General features: G+C 36.1%; 1 protein-coding gene across 1 annotated transcript in view; it reads left to right on the forward strand.

Annotated features, from left to right (window-relative positions):
• The window catches only part of TMPRSS15 (transmembrane serine protease 15), a 140,811-nt gene that overhangs the window by 22,657 nt on the left and 98,062 nt on the right, over positions 1 to 20,092 (forward strand). Inside the window, exon 5 of the mRNA XM_069471949.1 lies at positions 18,867 to 18,911. Within this exon, the coding sequence (XP_069328050.1) occupies positions 18,867 to 18,911 (45 nt within the window). The remainder of the gene's footprint in view (positions 1 to 18,866; positions 18,912 to 20,092) is intronic.

The following is a 20,092-nucleotide window of genomic DNA, read 5'->3' on the forward strand; positions in this document are numbered from 1 at the left end:
ATCAAAAAATCAACTCAACAATATTCTCATTAAGTCAGTTACATTTGATCTGTTAGACTGTGTTGAAACACTTTTATAACATAATATCAAGATTAACTTCAGGCATGTGAGTTTAATATTCATTTGTACCATATAAATTTTCAAATTTATAACATTTTAAAAATGGTTAAGAATTTCAGGGCCAGGTGCGATGGCTCAAGCTTGTAATCCCAGCACTCTGGGAGTCTGAAGCAGGAGGATCACTTGAGCTCAGGAGTTTAAGACCACCCTGAGCAAGAACGAGACTCTGTATATAAAAAAAATAGAAAAATTAGGCAGGCATAGGGGCGTGCACCTGTACCCCAGCTACTCCGGAGGCTCAGGCAAGAGGATAGCTTGAGCTTAGGAGTTTAAGGTTGCAGTGAGCTACGATTATGCCACTGTACTCTACCCAGGGTGACACAGTGAAAATTTGTCTCAAAAAAAAATAAATAAATAAAATAAAACACTTAAGAAGTTGAGAGATAACTTGGATTTTATATAATACACTGTCAAATAAAAATACTAAAATTAAAATATCATTCTCTTCATGAAATATCTTATAAATTTCATTTAATCATCTTAACCAATACTCTACCGTATGTCATTCACAAAACTGCCGTAGATCTTATAGGAACAAGACAATACAAAAATGCTGCAATGCTGAAATAAATACCCTAGTTAGAAGAGTACAAAATACTTCTTAGCCCACTTACTGTCAGTATATTTTGAACAAAACTAAATTCACTATATAAGGGTTTTTCATGCTTTGCTCTCCTTTTTATCTTGCATATGTGAGTTACTATATTTTTAAAACTGTTAAGCATGTTAAACGTTGAAGAAAATATCCGGTTTTTATCTGTTTGTGGAAAGCACTTTTTACATAAAGATTGCTTCGGTCCCTGTAGATATTTATTATGTGAAAGATTGTTTGCATTGATGCCTTTCACTTGTGTCAGTGCAAAACCAGTGGTTCTGGGCATGCCAGGATCTAGTGTATCAGGCTAGATTACTTGGCTTAAAGATAAATTAGTCTATATATTATAGTGATGATGAATAAATAGATATTTTTCTTACATGGACAGAAAATAAAGCAAACTTTTCCCATAAGTAAATTGTATGGAGAGAATACGCAGCTTCTGAAAATTTATCAAATGCATTACAACCAAATAATGCATAGGAAGATTAAACATTAGAGAAGATAACATGGGAACACTGAAGGATTAGATACCCACTGAACAAATATTCAAACTGTACTCAGTGTTGTGTAATATGTTTATATTATAAGCACATGTGTCAAATCAACTTTACTTTATTCCAGCATCTTTGGAGACTTCTTCTACAGTGAGCCCTCCAAAAACTTCAGGTCAGTGTTTATAGCATTTTTTAAAATATAATGTTGTGATCACCAAGGTCCATGACATTAAGAAAAGATAGGTTTTTTTTTCTTGTAGCTCTTAGACATTTAATGTTCATACTAAAATGTAAGAAACATGCATTTGGTTGCACAATATGGTTCATAGTATTACAAAGTTCATAATTCTAAGTTACGCCAAGGATATACATTTCCAATTTAATTTTAATGTCCCTTTTATATTTTATACTTTACATACATATGCAAGTATGATGAGGATGAGGAAGATGTGTGTGTAACATCCCCCAAAATGGCTGCAATCTTGAGGTCTTGGAGTAAAATCATGGTATTTGTAAGGTCACTAAGAATGAACTAGTCATTCAACTAAAATATCTTCTCCGGTCCTGCCTTACATTAAATGGCCTGATTGTGTGCATAAACTTTTAATAAATTCAATACAGGTCAAATTGTATTGATCTTCAATCAGCTCCCAGTGATAATATTGCCATTTTTTTATTATTAAAATAGACACCAAATATTACATACATATAGGGAAACAACATTTGCGAAACTCTATATGCTGCTCCTAGGAATAATGGATAATTCTTGCATGAAATGGTTGGGGTAGTTTTTGAAAAGCAAAGCAATACATGAATCAGCATTCAAAATGCTTTTGAAAACAAGGCATCAAAACTATAAAACTCGTAAAGATAGGATAAGTCTGCCTCCAGTTAGTTGTATTTAGGATACAGCAGTGCAATGTATTGAGAAAACAGTCTTTAGTCCCACATTCCCTTCTCCAGTGTGGAAAAAATATTGATCGAATCTAAAATCACCTTTCAAGGAAAGACGCAAGAGGATCGCTTGAGCTCTGGAGTTGCAGTGAGCTATGATTATGCCACTGTACTCTACCCAGGGTGACAGAGTGAAACTCGGATTCAAAAAAAAAAAAAAAAAAGTAAAACAGTTAAGAAGTTCAGAAATACCTTGGATTTTATATAATACACTGTCAAATCCAACATAGTAAAATTAAAATATCCTTCTCTTCATGAAATATCTTATAAATTTCCTTTTATCTTCTTCAACAATACTCTACTGTATGTCATTCTCAACACTGCTGTAATCTTACAGGAACAAGACAACACAAAAATGCTGTAATGCTGAAATAAACAACCTAGTTAGAAGAGAATAAAATGCTTCTTAGCCCGCTTACTATCAGTATATTATGAACGAAAACAAATTCACCATATAAGGGTTTTTCATGCTTTGATTTCCTTTATATCTTGCACATGTGAGTTTCTATAATTTTAAAACTGCTAAGAATGTTAAAGGTTGAAGAATACATGCAGTTTTTATCTTTTATGTGAAGAGCACTTTTTACTTAAGGATTACTTAGTTCCCAGAGATATCAATTATGTGAAAGATTGTTTGCAATTGATACCTTTCACTTGTGTCAGTGCAAAACTAGAGGTTCTAGGTATGCCAGTATCTAGAGTGTCATGTTATATTACTTAGCTTAAACATAAATTGGGCTAAATATTATAATGATGACAAATAAATAGATTTTTTTCTTTCATGAAAAAAATTAAAGGAAACTTTTTCCGTAAGTAAATTGTATAGAGAGATATGCAGCTTCTGAAAATTTATCAAATGCATTACAATCAAATAATGCATAGGAAGATTCAACATTAGAGAAGAAATTATGGGAACACTGAAGATTTAGATATTCTCTGAATAAATATTCAAAGTGTACTCAATGTTGTGTAATATGTTTAAATGATAAGTGTGTCAAATCAACTTTACTTTATTCCAGCATCTTTGGAGACTTCTCCTACAGTGAGCCCTGCAAAAACTTCAGGTCAGTGTTTATAGCATTTTTTAAAATATAACGTTGTGATCACCAAGGTCCATGACATTAGGAAAAGATACTTTTTTTTTTTTCTTTTAGCTCTTAGACATCTAGTGTTCACACTAAAATATAAGAAGCATGCATTTGGTGGCATAATGTAGTTCATAGCATTACAAAGTTGATAATTCTAAGTTACTTACGCCGAAGATGTACATTTCCGAATTAATTTTAATGTCCCTTTTATATTTTATACTTTACATACATATGTATGTATGATGAGGATGAGGATGATGTGTGTGTAACATCCCCCAAAATGGCTCTAATCTTGAGGTCTTGGAGTGTAATCCTAGTATTTGTAAGGTCACTAAGAATGAACTAGTCATTCAACTAAAATATCTTCACTGGTCCTGCCTTATATTAAATGGACTGATTATGCGCATAAACTTTTAAATAAATTCAATACAGGTAATATTGTATTGATAATCAATCAACTCCCAATGATAATATTGCCATTTTTATATTATTAAAATTGACACCAAATTTTACATACATATAGGGAAACAACATTTGCGAAACTCTACATGCCGTTCCCAGGAATAATGGATAATTCTTTCATGAAATGGTTGGGGTAGTTTTTGAAAAGCAGAACAACACATGAAACAGTAATCAAAATGCTTTATAAAACAAGGCATCACAGCTATGAAACTCGTAAGGATAGGATAAGTCTGCCTCCAGTTAATTGTATTTCGGTTATAGCAGTGCAATGAATTGAAAAAACAGTCATTAGTCCCACATTCCCTTCTCCAGTGTGGAAAAAATATTCATTGCATCTAAAATCACCTTTCAAGGCAAGACGCAAGAGGATCGCTTGAGCTCCGGAGTTGAAGGTTGCAGTGAGCTATGATTATGCCACTGTACTCTACCCAGGGTGACACAGTGAAACTCGGATTCAAAAAAAAAAAAAGTAAAACAGTTAAGAAGTTCAGAAATACCTTGGATTTTATATAATACACTGTCAATTCCAACATAGTTAAATTAAAAAATCGTTCTCTTCATGAAATATCTTATAAATTTCATTTAATCATCTTAAACAATATTCTACCGTATGTCATTCACAAAACTGCTGTAGATCTTATAGGAACAAGACAGCACAAAAAAGCTGAAATAAACAACCTAGTTAGAAGAGATTAATATACTTCTTAGCCCACTTAACTGTCAGTATATTTTGAACGAAACCAATTTCACTATATAAGGGTTTTTCATGCTTTGCTTTCCTTTTTATCTTGCATATGTGAGTCACTGTGTTTTTAAAACTATTAAGCATGTTAAAGGTTTAAGAAAAAAATCCAGTTTTTACCTGTTACATGGAAAGCACTTTTTATTTAAAGGTTGCTTAGTTCATTGTAGATATGTATTATGTGAAAGATTGTTTGCAATTGATGCCTTTCACTTGTATCAGTGCAATACTAGAGGTTTTAGGTATGCCAGGATCTAGAGTGTCATGTTACATTACTTGGCTTAAATATAAATTAATCGATATATTATAATGATAATGAATAAATAGATATTTTTCCTACATAGACACAAAATAAAGCAAACTTTTTCCATAAGTAAATTGTATAGAGAGAATATGCAGCTTCTGAAAATTTATCAAATGCATTACAACCAAATAATGCATAGGAATATTCATCATTAGAGAAGATGACGTGGGAACACTGAAGGAAGAGATACCCACTTAACAAATATTCAAACTGTACTCAGTGTTGTGTAATGTTTATATTATCAGCACATGTGTCAAATCAACTTTACTTTATTCCAGCATCTTTGCTGACTCCTTCTACAGTGAGCCCTGCAAAAACTTCAGGTCAGTGTTTATAGAATTTTTAAAAACGTAACTTTGTGATCGTCAAGGTCCATGACATATGGAAAAGATACGTTTTTTTTCTTGTAGCTCTTACACATTTAGTGTTCATATTAAAATATAAAAAACATGCATTTCATTGCATAATGTAGTTCATAGTATTACAAAGTTCATAATTCTAAGTTACTTATGCCAAGGATATACATTTCCAATTTAATTTTAATGTCTCTTTTATATTTTATACTTTACACATATATGTATGTATGATGAGGGTGAGGATGATGTGTGTGTAACATCTCCTAAAATGGCTCCCATCTTGAGGTCTTGGAAGTAAAATCATGGTATTTGTAAGGTTGCTAAGAATGAACTAGTCATTCAACTAAAATATCATCTCCGGGTGCCTTACATTAAATGGCCTGATTGTGTGCCTAACCTTTTAAATGAATTCAGTAAGGGTATATTGTATTGATCTTCAATTAGCTCCCAATGATCATATTGCCATTTTTATATTATTAAAGTAGACATCAAATGTTATATACATATGTGGAAAGAACATTTGCGAAACTATACATGACGTTCCCAGGAGTAATGGATAATTCTTGCATGAAATGGTTGGGGTAGTTTTTGAAAAGCAAAGCAATACATGAATCTGTATTCAAAATGTTTTTGAAAACAAGGCATCACAACTATAACACTTGTAAATTTAGGATAAGTCTGCCTCCAGTTAGTTGTATTTAGGTTACAGCAGTGCAATGTATTGAAAAAACTGTCATTAGTCCCACATTCCCTTCTCCAGTGTGGAAAAAATATTCATTGCATCTAAAGTCACCTTTCAAGGCAAGACGCAAGAGGATCACTTGAGCTCCGGAGTTGAAGGTTGCAGTGAGCTATGATTATGCCACTGTAATCTACCCAGGGTGACAGTGTGAAACTCTGATTCGGAAAAAAACAAAACAAAACAGTAAAACAGTTAAGAAGTTCAGAAATACCTTGGATTTTATATAATACACTGTCAATTCCAACATAGTAAAATTAAAATATCATTCTCTTCATGAAATATCTTATCAATTTGCTTTCATCCTCTTCACCAATACTCTACTGTATGTCATTCACAAGACTGCTGTAGATCTTATAGGAACAAGACAGGACAAAAATGCTGCAATGGTGACATAAACAGCCTAGTTAGAAGAGAATAATATACTTCTTAGCCACTTACTATCAGTATATCATGAATGAAAACACATTCACTATATAAGGGTTTTTCATGCTTTGCTCTCCTTTTTATCTTGCATATGTGAGTTACTGTTAGATCCGGTTCCCCTTGGCCCCAAGAACAGAGGGGCAGAGTCATTGAGGCTGCAAAAAGGCAAAGGAGTTTATTGGCTAGCTCGAGCTAGGGTCCAAATTCCAGAGCACCAACGCAGTGGCCTCTCCAGGAACTAGGACCCCGCCCTGGGGTAAAGGTTAAGCTTTTATACTTTTCTATATGCTAGTTTTCACACGACACGTTAGTCTGCACACGACACGTTAGTCTGCACACGACATACTAATCTGTACACGACACACTAGTCTGCACTTCATCCCCCTTCAGTTTATTTGTCCTTTTTTTTAGAAGTGGCTGATCGCGTTGGCTCCTGATTGGTTGACTCTAAGCTTCAGGCTTTTCGCGCTGGCGCCAGTTGTAGTTAAGGTCATCCAGGGGAAGAGGAGGGTCTCCGACGGGTGAGGGGGGCTGTTGTTGCATACCTTCTAGTTTTTGGTTACAAGCGATACTGGGAACACATGCCCTGCACAAGCTGTTCATGCGCTGATCATGTCTTGCCCTTCTTATCTACTTTGTTGGAGGGCCCCTGGACTCTCCAGCCCTTTATCAGGAAGTAACTTGCGGTTACCTCCCCGGGGCTTTGTTTTCCTTTACTTTAGTGAAGCCTGCCATGGCTCCACTTATGCTAAGCACCAAGCCAGCAAGCCATATATACAGAAGCAGAACTAGGCTTCTCACATCCAGGAAGCCTAGCCTATCATGGAGTTACCTTTGCTCTTATCTCTGTTTTTCATTTTGATTAACTATATTTATCAAATAACTAAAAGCAAGCATAGTCACAGAAGTGAATAGCATCAGTTAGAATCAAAGAGAGCACACATTTTCCTACTATCAATTCCTGTTCTTCATTACTATATTTTTAAAACTGTTAAGCATGTAAAAGTTTGAAGAAAATATCCAGTTTTTATCTGTTATGTGGAAAACACTTTTTACTTAAAGATTACTTAGTTCCCAATAGATATTTAATATGTGAAAGATTGGAATTGATACCTTTCACTTGTGTCAGTGCAAAACTAGAGGTTCTAGGTATGCCGGGATCTAGTGTGTCAATTTACATTACTTGGCTTAAATACAAATTAATCTATATATTATAATGATAATGAATAAATAGATATTTTTCCTACATGGACACAAATTAAAGCAAATTTTTCAGTAAGTAAATTGTATAGAGAGAATATGCATCTTCTGAAAATTTATCAAATGCATTACAACCAAATAATGCATAGGAATATTTAACATTAGAGAAGATGACATGGAAAACTGAAGGATTAGATACCCACTGAACAAATATTCAAACTGTACTCAGTGTTGAGTAATGTTTGTATTATAAGCACATGTGTCAAATCAACTTTACTTTATTCCAGCATCTTTGGAGACTTCTACAGTGAGCCCTGCAAAAACTTCAGGTCAGTGTTTATAACATTTTTTAAAATATAACGTTGTGATCACCAAGGTCCATGACATTACGAAAAAATACATTTTTTTTCTTGTAGCTCTTAGACATCTAGTGTTCATACTAAAATGTAAGAAGCGTGCATTTGGTGGCATAATGTAGTTCATAGTATTACAAAGTTCATAATTCTAAGTCACTTACGCCAAAGATATACATTTCCAATTTAATTTTAATGTCCCTTTTATATTTTATACTTTACATACATATGTATATATGATGAGGATGAGGATGATGTGTGTGTACCATCCCCCAAAATGGCTCTAATCTTGAGGTCTTGGAGTTAAATCCTGATATCTCTAAGGTCCCTAAGAATGAACTAGTCATTCAACTAAAATATCTTTGGTCCTGCCTTACATTAAATGGCCTGATTGTGCGCATAAACTTTTAAATAAATTTAATACAAGTAATATTGTATTGATCTTCAATCAGCTCCCAATGATAATATTGCCATTTTTATATTATTAAAATTGACACCAAATATTACATACATATAGGGAAACAACATTTGCGAAACTCTACATGCCGTTCCCAGGAATAATGGATAATTCTTGCACGAAATCGTTGGAGTAGATTTTTTTTTTTTATTTCAGCTTATTATGGGGGATACAAAAATTCACGTTACATACGTTGCCCATGTACCGCCTGTCCCCCCAAGTCAAAGCTCCAGGCGTGTCCATTCCCCAGACAGTGCACATTGCACTCATCACGTAGGTATATGCCCACCCTCCCCACCCCCCCCTCCCCGAGTAGGCACCTTCAAGCCTGACCATTCCCCAAACAGTGTGCAACGCACTCATCATGTAGGCATACACCCATCCCCTCCCCCCCACCCCCCACCTCAGTCTGATATCCGATTGGTGTAATTCCCAGATGTGAATTTAGGTGATGATCAGGGAAACCAATTTTCTGGTGAGTACAAGTGATGCTTGTTTTTCCATTCTTGGGATACTTCACTTAATAGAATGGGTTCCAACTCTCTCCAGGAGAACCAAAGAGATGTCGTATCACTGTTATTTCTTATAGCTGAGTAATACTCCATGGTATACATATACCATAATTTACTAATCCAATCCTGAATTGATGGGCATTTGGATTGTTTCCACATCTTTGTAGTTGTGAATTGTGCTGCTATAAACATTCGGGTACAGTTGTCTTTGTAATAGAATAACTTATGTTCTTTTGGGTAGATGCCCAATAATGGGATTGCTGGATCGAATGGTAGGTCTATTTGAATCTCTTTAAGGTATCTCCATAATGCTTTCCACAGGGTTTGCACTAGTTTGCAGTCCCACCAGCAGTGTATGAGTGTTCCTGTCTCTCCACATCCACGCCAACATGTGTTGTTTTGGAACTTTTTGATAAAGGCCATTCTCACTGGGGTTAAGTGATATCTCATTGTGGTTTTGATTTGCATTTCTCTGATGATTAGGGATATTGAGCATTTTTTAATATGTTTGTTTAGCCATTCTTATATCTTCTTTTGAAAAATTTCTATTCATGTCGATTGCCCACTTCTTGATAGGGTTGTTTGATTTTTTCTTGCTGATTTTCCTGAGTTCTAAATAGATTCTTGTTATCAGTCCTTTATCTGATGTATAGTATGCGAAAATTTTTTCCCATTCTGTAGGTTGTCTGTTTATTCTCGTGACTGTTTCTTTGGCTGTGCAGAAGCTTTTTAATTTTATCAGGTCTCATTCATTTATTTTTGTTGTTGCTGTGATTACCTTAGGGGTCTTCGTCATAAATTCTTTGCCTAGGCCAATGTCTGTAAGAGTCTTTCCTACATTTTCTTCTACAATTCTAATCGTTTCATGCCTAAGGTTTAAGTCTGTTATCCACCGTGATTTGATTTTTGTGAGAGGTGAAAAAGCTGTGGGTCCTGTTTCAGTCTTCTACAAGTGGCTAACCAATTCTCCCAGCACCATTTATTGAATAGGGATTCTTGTCTCCAGAGTATGTTCTTGCCTGCTTTGTCAAAGATTAGGTGTCTATATAAGCATGATTTTATATTTGGATTTTCTGTTCTATTCCACTGGTCTGTGTCTCTGTACTTTTGCCAATACCAGGCAGTTTTAAGAACCACAGCCTTGTAGTATAGTTTGAAGTCTGGCAAATTAATACCTCCCATTTTGTTTTTATTGCTTAAAATTGCTTTTGCTATACGGGGTCTTCTCTGATTCCATACAAAGTGTAAAATTATTTTCTCTACATCTGTGAAAAATGATGTTGGTAATTTAATAGGGATTGCATTGAATTTGTAGATTACTTTGGGTAGTATAGACATTTTAACAATGTTGATTCTTCCGAACCACGAGCATGGTATGGTTTTCCACCTATTTAAAAGTTCTGCTATTTCTTTTCTCAGTGTTTCATAGTTTTCCCTATAGAGGTCCTTTACCTCTTTAGTTAAATATATTCCTAGATATTTTATTTTCTTTGTTGCTATTTTGAAGAGTATTGAGTCTTTAATTTGATTCTCTGATTGACTGTTATTGGCATATATGAATGCCTCTAATTTGTGTATATTGATTTTGTAACCTTAGACTTTGCTGTATTTGTTAATCAATTCCAGGAGTCTCTTGGTTGAATCCTTGCAGTTTTCCAGATATAATATCATATCATCAGCAAAGAGTGAGAGTTTGATCTCTTCTGTCCCTATTTGGACTCCCTTGATTCTGCTCTCTTGCCTGATAGCTCTTGCAAGGACTTCCAATACTATGTTGAAAAGTAATGGGGACAGTAGGCAGCCCTGTCTGGTTCCAGTTCTAAGTGAGAATGCTTTCAATTTTTCCCCATTCAGTATGATGTTGGCTGTGGGTTTGTCATATATGGCTTGTATCATTTTTAGGTAGGTTCCATCTATGCCTATTTTGTTAAGCATTTTTATCATAAAAGGGTGTTGAATTTTGTCAAATGCTTTTTCTGCATCTATTGAGAGGATCATATGGTTTTTATATTTGTTTTTATTTATTTGTTGAATTATATTTATAGATTTACGTATGTTGAACCACCCCTGCATCTCTGGGATGAAGCCCACTTGGTCGTGATGGATTATTTTTTTGATAAGTACTTGGATTCGATTTGCTAGGATTTTATTGAGAATTTTTGCATCTATATTCATAAGAGAAATTGGTCTGTAGTTCTCTATTTTTGTTGCATCCTTTCCTGGTTTTTGTATCAATGCTATGTTGGCTTGGTAAAACGTGTTGGGGAGAATTCCATCCTTCTCAATATTGGAGAATAGTTTATGTAGGATGGGCACCAGTTCTTCATTGTAGGTGTGGTAAAATTCTGGTGTGAACCCATCTGGACCAAAGCTTTTATTTTTGGGAAGGTTTTTTATTGCTGCTTCGATTTCAGTTCTTGATATTGATCTATTCAGGAATTCTATTTCTTCCTGGTTGAGCCTGGGAAGGCTATGTGTTTCTAAAAATTTGTCCATTTCTTCCGCATTCTCCAGTTTGTGTGCATAAAGATTCTTGTAGAATTCATAGATGATATTGTGTATCTCTGTGGCATCAGTTGTGATTTCTCCTTTCATGTTCCTTATGGAGGTTATTAGAGATTTTACTTTTGTGCTCTTGGTTAGTCTAGCTAGAGGTGTGTCTATTTTGTTTATCTTTTCAAAGAACCAACTTTTTGTTTTATTAATTTCCCTTATTGTTTCTTTGTTGTCCTTTTCATTTAATTCTGATTTGATCTTAGTAATTTCTCACCTTCTGCTGGGTTTGGGGTCGGTCTGTTCTTCTTTCTCCAGCTCTTTGAGTCTGTTCATTAGGTTGTCTATTTGCAAGTTTTCTGTCTTCTTGATATAGGCATTTATGGATATGAATTTTCCTCTCAGGACTGCTTTAGCTGTGTCCCATAGATTTTGATAAGTTTTATCTCCATTGTCATTTAATTCAAAGAAACTTTTGATTTCCGTCTTGATTTCTTCCTTTATAGAATAATTGTTCAGGAGAAAGTTGTTTAGCTTCCATGACTTTGAGTAGGAATAAGGGTTTCTGTTTGGGTTCATTATTAAGTTTATTCTGCTGTGATCTGAGAAGATGCATGGTATAATTTCTATTTTTTAAATTTTTTTAAGACATGCTTTATGGCCTAGGATATGGTCAATCTTAGAGAATGTCCTGTGAGCTGATGAGAAGAATGTATATTCTGTGGACTTTAGGTAGAATGTCCTGTAGATGTCAGTCAGGCCCATTTGTTCTAGCATTTTATTTAAGTCCATTATTTCTTTGTTTATTTTCTGTTTGGAGGATCTGTCCTGTACTGTCAGTGGGGTGTTAATGTCTCCAGCTATTACAGTATTGTTATCTATCATTTGGATCAGATTAAATATGGTTTGCTTTATGAATCTGGGTGCACAAAAGTTGGGTGCATATATATTAAGTATAGTCATGTCTTCTTGTTGAATTGTGCCTTTCACCAGTATATAGTAACCATCTTTGCCTTTTATTGCTTTTGTTGGTTCAAAAACTAAGTTATTGGAAATTAAGACTGCCACACCAGCTTTCTTTTGGCTACCATTTGCTTGAAATACTGATTCCCATCCTTTTATTTTCAGTCTAAATGCATCATTGCAGGTTAGATAAGTTTCCTGAAGACAGCAGATACTAGGTTTGTGTTTTTTTTATCCATTGGGTCAGTCTATGTCTCTTGAGTGGGGAATTCAAGCCATTCACATTTATTCAGAGAACTGATAAGTAGGACAGATTTCTGTTCAGCTTGTTGGGTAGAACTTCACTGCTATGTTTTCTTTCTTAAGCCATTGCAGTAGCTGGAATTTGATCTTTAGCTCTTGAGTAGTTTTACATTCGTGGGTCTTTCTTGTGCTGGTCCATGTGTAACTCTCTTTTTAGTTCTTCTTGGAAGGATGGTCTTGTCTTGGTGAATTCCCTCAGTCCATGTTTATCTGAGAATGTCTTAATTTCTCCTTCGTATAGAAAACTTAGCTTAGCGGGGTACAAGATTCTAGGCTGGGCATTATTCTGTTTCAGAAGAGTGAGAATGGGGCCCCAACCTCTTCTTGCTTGTAAGGTTTCAGTTGAGAAATCTGGCGTAATTCTAATGGGCTTTCCTTTGTATGTTACTTGTTTCTTTCTCCTCACAGCTCGAAGAAGGGATTCTTTAATGGATATTTTGATCAGTCTGATGACTACGTGGCATGGTGTTTTCCTATTTGTTATGAATCTCCCAGGGGTTTTTTGATCATCTTGAACCTGTATATCTAGAGTTTTAATAAGGCCTGGAAAATTTTCCTCAATTATGTCTTCAAATAGCTTATCCAACCCTTGCTTATTATTTTCTTCACCCTCAGGAATGCCAATAACTCTCATGTTAGGTTTCTTCACATAATCCCACATTTCTTGAAGACTCTGATCATTTCTCGTATTTCTTTGTTCTATCTCTGTGACTGACTTATTTAATTGGAAAGAGTTATCTTCAATCTCTGAGGTTCTTTCCTCTGTTTGATCTACCCTGCTCTTGAGACTTTCCACAGTGTTTTGTAGCTCTCTGAGTAAATTCTTCATTTCTAGGAGTTCAGTTTGGTTTTTCTTAAATATTTCAATTTCTTTAGTGAATTTTTCTTCCAAATCCTGTATTTTTTTTTGTGGTTTCTTTGTATTGGTTATCTATTATTTCTTGTATATTATTCAGCTTGTTTATAATCCATAATTGAAATTCTTCCTGTAACATGTTGGTATTTTGAGTCTGGTTTGCGTCAATTGGTTGAGAGCTCGTATTTCTCTTTGGGGGTCAGATTTCTGTTTGATTCTTTGTGCTCCCCGTGTTTTTTCGCTGGGCCCTTCCCATCTAGATCTATCGTTAGATCTTTTCTTACCATTTTAGTCTGGTTCACAGCACACTTTGTACTCTGTTCTTAGGCTGTGAAGCAATCTAGGTATGTTGCTTCCTTTTTCAAGAGGGGGAAACTGTTGTGTATTGTTTAGAGTTTTTTCTACCTCAGTTGGGGGGCTGCTTCTGGTGGGTCCAGCCCTAGAGGATTGGAGTAACCCAAGACCACTTTGGTGAGTTAAGTCACTGTGTTGTGGTCTTTCAGTAAGCAGGCAGGATCCACAGGAGTTGCAGGCAGAAATTCCCTCTGTATTTGTTTGTTTGTTTTTTTCCTTTGGTTCCTCCTCTATAGGGGTGGTTTCTGTCTCTTTCCGCAGGAAAGACTCTGGCTATGGGGAGTGTGCAGTGCCCTTGCTCGCTCAGCTTCCCAGCTGCTGCAGCTCCCATGGGCAAAAGTCTACCCTGGCCCAATGTCCCCAGGGACCAGGCTCCACACTCTCGCGTCTGGAGAAGTACTCAGTGTTTACAAAAGGTCAGGGCCCCTATAGAGGGTCCACGGACCAGGGGAGGGAGCCGCTCAGGGAACCGTCGGCACCCTATGGCTCCGCAGCGGCTAGGCTGTGGACCCCAAGATGGCGACCACGTGCCCACAGATCGCTGACACTGGGAATGACTGTTCAGGGTCTTGCAGGCACCACAGCTGGGGGCCTGGCAAGCTCAGAAGCCCACTGTGGCTCCCCAGCTAGAAGGCCACCCAAATGAAAAGAAAAGGAAAAAAAAAAAAGAAAAAAAGAAAATAAAAAAATAAAAAGTAAAAACTAAAAAGATAATAAAAAATGATAATAATAGAATAAATAAAAGAAAAGAAAAAGAAAAAAAATTCTGTAATTTGGCGTCCCTTCGCCGCTTTTTGCCTTAGCACAGCTTCGCCCCTCCCTCCACTAACCGCCATCTCGGCGGAGATCCCCCAGAGTCCAAGCTGCACCCCGTTGATGTCTCCTGTCCACAGAGTACATGCAAAGCCTGAGCTCTTGGCGTGGGTTCATGGACTAGTGGAGCGAGCTGCCCAAGGAGCCGCCTGGCACCCTATGGCTCCGCAGCAGCTAGGCTGTGGGCCCCAAGATGGCACCCGTGCACCAGATTGCCGGCGCTGGGGGTTAATGTTCAGGGTCCAGCAAGCATCAGACCGGGGGCCTGGCGAGTATAGAGGCCCACAGGGGATCCCTGGCTAGGGGATCCCCGGCCAGGGAACTGCTGAAGAAAAAGCAAAGAAAAATACAAAAAAATCTGTGGTTCAGCAACCCCATGCTCCTTTTCACCTTAGCGCAGCTCCAACCCTCCCTGCTAAGCGCAGTCTCGGCTCAGATCCCTCAGATTCTAAGCTGTTTCCTGATAATTTCTCCTGACCACAGAGTTTATGCAAAGTCCAAGCTCTTGGTGTGGGTTCACAGACTAGTGAAGCAAGCTGCCCAGGGAGCTGCTCGGCACCCTATGGCTCCACAGCAGCTACGCTGTGGACTTCAAGATAGCGACTGTGCACCTGCAGATCGCCGGTGATGGGGGTTAACGTTCCGGGTACGGCAAGCACCAGAGCCGGGGGCCTGGCGAGTATAGACACCCACAGGGGCTCCCCGGCTAGGGAACTGCTGAAAAGAGCAAAAAAAATACAAAAAAAATCTGTGGTTCGGCGATCATTTGCTGCTTTTCGCCTTACCGCAGCTCCTTCCCTCCTCGCTAAGCGTGGTCTCCGCTGAGATCCCGCAGGGTTTAAGCTGTTTCCCGATAATGTCTCCTGTCCACAGAGGCCCACTTCTCCTGCAGTGATTCTGCACCGGCTTCAGGCAGGTCTCTAATTAAGTGGGTGTGGAGGTCAATGGGGAGAACAAGCCGCTTTCCTATGAGGCTGTCCCCGCCCCACTCGATGGTGACGCGGGTGCACCCATCCCACACTCCGCTGTCTATTGTCTGTCCTGCACTCTCCAGAATTTCACGGACCTATTTCCTGTTCACCTCAGACTTTTCTTGCTCTGTGTGTCCCACGTTGCTTCTCCGTGGATTCACACCGCTGTTCTTGTGGGGGAGCGATCCTCTAGCATTGTGGTAGGTCGACATCCATGCCTTCCTCTGGGGGGGGCGGGGCATGAATCCAGGAGGTCACCACCACTCCGCCATCCTGGAGTAGTTTTTGAAAAGCAGAGCAATACATGAATCAGTAATCAAAATGCTTTATAAAACAAGGCATCACAACTATAAAACTCATAAAGATAGGATAAGTCTAGCTCCAGTTAGTTGTATTTAGATTAAAGCAGTGCAATGTGTTGAAAAAACAGTCATTAGTCCCACATTCCCATCTCCAGTGTGGAAAAAATGTTCATTGCATCTAAAATCACCTTTCAAGGCAAAATGCAAGAGGATCGCTTGACCTCTGGAGTTGAAGGTTGCAGTGAGCTATGATTATGCCACTGTACTTTACACAGGGTGACAGAGTGAAACTCTGATTCAAAAAAAAAAAAAAAAGTAAAACAGTTAAGAAGTTCAGAATTACCTTGGGTTTTATGTAATACATTGTCAATTCTAACATAGTAAAATTAAAATATCATTCTCTTCATGAAATATCTCATAAATTTCCTTTTATCTTCTTCACCAATACTCTACTGTATGTCATTCACAAGACTGCTGTAGATCTTATACGAACAAGACAGAACAAAAAAGCTGAAATAAACAACACAGTCAGAAGAGATTAATATACTTCTTAGCACACTTACTGTCAGTATATTTTGAACGACCTCAAATTCACTATATAAGGGTTTTTCATGCTTTGCTTTCCTTTTTATCTTGCATATGTGAGTATTTTTAAAACTATTAAGCATGTCAAAGGTTGAAGAAAATATCCAGTTTTTACCTGTTATGAGGAAAGCACTTTTTACTCAAAGATTGCTTAGTTCCCTGTAGATATTTATTATGTGAAAGATTGTTTGCAATTGATGCCTTTCACTTGTGTCAGTGTTAAACCAGTGGTTCTGCGTATGCCAGGATCTAGTGTGTCATGTTACATTACTTGGCTTAAAGAAAAATTAGTCTATGTATTATAATGACAATGAATAAATAGATATTTTTCTTACATGGATACAAAATAAAGCAAACTTTTTAGATAAGTAAATTGTATAGAGAGAATATGCAGCTTCTGAAAATTTATCAAATGCATTACAACCAAATAATGCATAGGAAGATTCAACATTAGAGAAGATAACATGGGAATACTGAAAGATTAGATACCAACTGAATAAATATTCAAACGGTACTCAGTGTTGAGTAATGTTTATATTATCAGCACATGTGTCAAATCAACTTTACTTTATTCCAGCATCTTTGCTGACTCCTTCTACAGTGAGTCCTGCAAAAACTTCAGGTCAGTGTTTATAGAATTTTTAAAAACATAACTTTGTGATCGTCAAGGTCCATGAATAAGGAAGAGATACATTTTTTTTCTTGTAGCTCTTACACATTTAGTGTTCATATTAAAATGTAAAAAATATGCATTTCATTACATAATGTAGTTCATAGTATTACAAAATTCATAATTCTAAGTTACTTATGCCAAGGATATACATTTCCAATTTAATGTTAATGTCCCTTTTATATTTTATACTTTACATACATATGTATGTATGATGATGATAAGGATGATATGTGTGTAACATCCCCCAAAATAGATCCCATCTTGAGGTCTTGGAGTAAAATCATGGTATTTGTAAGGTCACTAAGAATGAACTAGTCATTCAACTAAAACATCTTCTCTGGGTGCCTTACATTAAATGGACTGATTGTGTGCCTAATCTTTTAAATGAATTCAGTAAGGGTAATACTGTATAAAATCTTTAATCAGCTCCTAATTATAATACTGCCACTTTTATATTATTAAAATTGACATCAAATATTATATACATATATGGAAAGAACATTTGTGAAACTATACATGACGTTCCCAGGAATAATGAATAATTCTCGCATCAAATGGTTGGGGTAGTTTTTCTAAACCAAACCAATACATGAATCAGTAATCAAAATGCTTTATACAACAAGGCATCACAACTATAAAAGTGGTAAAGATAGGATAAGTCTGCCTCCAGTTAGTTGTATTTAGGTTACAGCAGTGCAACGTATTGAGAAAACAGTCATTAGTCCCACATTCCCATCTCCAGTGTGGAAAAACTATTCATTGCAACTAAAATCACCTTTCAAGGCAAGACGCAAGAGGATCGCTTGAGCTCTGGAGTTGCAATGAGCTATGATTATGCCACTGTACTCTACCCAGGGTGACAGAGTGAAGCGCTGATTCAAAAAAAAAAAAAAATAAAACAGTCAGGAAGTTCAGAAACCTTGGATTTTATATAATACACTGTCAATTCCAACATAGTAAAATTAAAATATTCTCTTCATGAAATATCTTATAAATTTCCTTTTATCTTCTTCACCAATACTCTACCGTATGTCATTTTCAAAACTGCTGTAGATATTACAGGAACAACAGAACAAAAAAATGCTAAAATGATGAAATAAAGAATATAGTTAGAAGACAGTAATATACTTCTTAGCCCACTTACCATCAGTATATTATGAATAAACTAAATTCACCATGTAAGAGTTTTTCATGCTTTGATTTCCTTTATATCTTGCACATGTGAGTTACTATAATTTTAAAACTACTAAGCATGTTACAGGTTGAAGAAAATATCCAGTTTTTATCTTTTATCTGAAGAGCACTTTTTACTTAAAGATTACTTAGTTCCCAGTAGATGTCTATTATGTGAAAATTGTTTGCAATTGATACCTTTCACTTGTGTCAGTGCAAAACTAGAGGTTCTAGGTATGCCGGGATCTAGTGTGTCATGTTACATTACTTAGCTTAAACATAAATTAGGCTATATAATATTACAATGACAAATAAATAGATATTTTTCTTTCATGGAAAAAAAATAAAAAAAACTTTTTCCTTAAGTAAGTTGTATAGAGAGAATATGCAGCTTCTGAAAATTTATCAAATGCATTACAACCTGATAATGCATAGGAAGCTTCAATATTAGAGAAGAAATTATGGGACCCTGAAGATGTAGATATCCTCTGAATAAATATTCAAACTGTACTAAATGTTGTGTAATATGTTCATATTATAAGCACAAGTGTCAAATCAACTTTACTTTATTCCAGCATCTTTGGAGACTTTTTCTACAGTGAGTCCCGCAAAAACTTCAGGTCAGTGTTTACAGCATTTTTAAAAATATAACTTTGTGATCATCAAGATGCATGACATAAGGGAAAGATATATTTTTTTTTTCTTGTAGCTCTCTCTTAGACATTAGTCTTCATTTTAAAATATAAGAAACATGCATTTGGTTGCATAGGGTAGTTCATAGTATCACAAAGTTTATAATTCTTGGTTACGCCAACGATATACATTTCCAAGTTAATTTTAATGTCACTTTTATGTTTTAAACTTTACATACATATGCATGTATGATGAGGATGAGCATGATCTGTGTGTACCATCCCTCAAAATGGCTCAAATCTGGAGGTCCTGCAGTAAAATCACGGCGTTTGTAAGGTCACTAAGAATGAAATAGTCATTCAACTGAAGTATCTTCTCTGGTCTTGCCTTATATTAAATGGTCTGATTCTGTGCCTAAACTTTTAAATAAATTCAATAAGAGTAATATTGTATCTATCTTCAATCAGCTCCTCATGATAATATTGCCATTGTTATATTATTAAAATTGACAGCAAATTTTACATACATATGGGGAAAGAAGATTTGCAAACCTACATGCCATGACCAGAAATAATGGATAATTCCTGCATATAATGGTTGAGTAGTGTTTGAAAAGCAAAGCAATACATGAATCATTAATCAAAATGCTTTATAAAACAAGACATCACGACAATAAAACACGTAAAGTTAGGATAAGTCTGCCACCAGGTAGCAGTATTTAGGTTTCAGCAGTGCAATGTGTTGAAAAAACAGTCTTTAGTCCCACATTCCCTTCTCCAGTGTGGAAAAACTATTCGTTGCATCTAAAATCCCCTCTTAAGGCAAGAAGCAGAGGACAGCTTGAGCTCCGGCGTTTAAGGTTGCAGTGAGCTGTGACTATGCCACTGTACTCTACCCAGGGTGACAGAGTGAAACTCTGTCTCAAAAAAAAAAAAAAATAGTTAAGAAGTTCAGAAATACCTTGGATTTTATATAATACACTGTCAATTCCAACATAGCAAAATTAAAATATCATTCTCGTCATGAAATATCTTATAAATTTCCCTTTATCTTCTTCACCAATACTCTACCGTAAGTCATTCATAAAACTGCTGTAGATCTTGTAGGAACAAGACAACACAAAAATGCTGTAATGCCAAAATAAACAACCTAGTTAGAAGAGAATAAA

This window comes from Eulemur rufifrons, chromosome 7 (assembly GCF_041146395.1).
Source record: "Eulemur rufifrons isolate Redbay chromosome 7, OSU_ERuf_1, whole genome shotgun sequence".
In the NCBI taxonomy this organism is placed as follows: domain Eukaryota; kingdom Metazoa; phylum Chordata; class Mammalia; order Primates; family Lemuridae; genus Eulemur; species Eulemur rufifrons.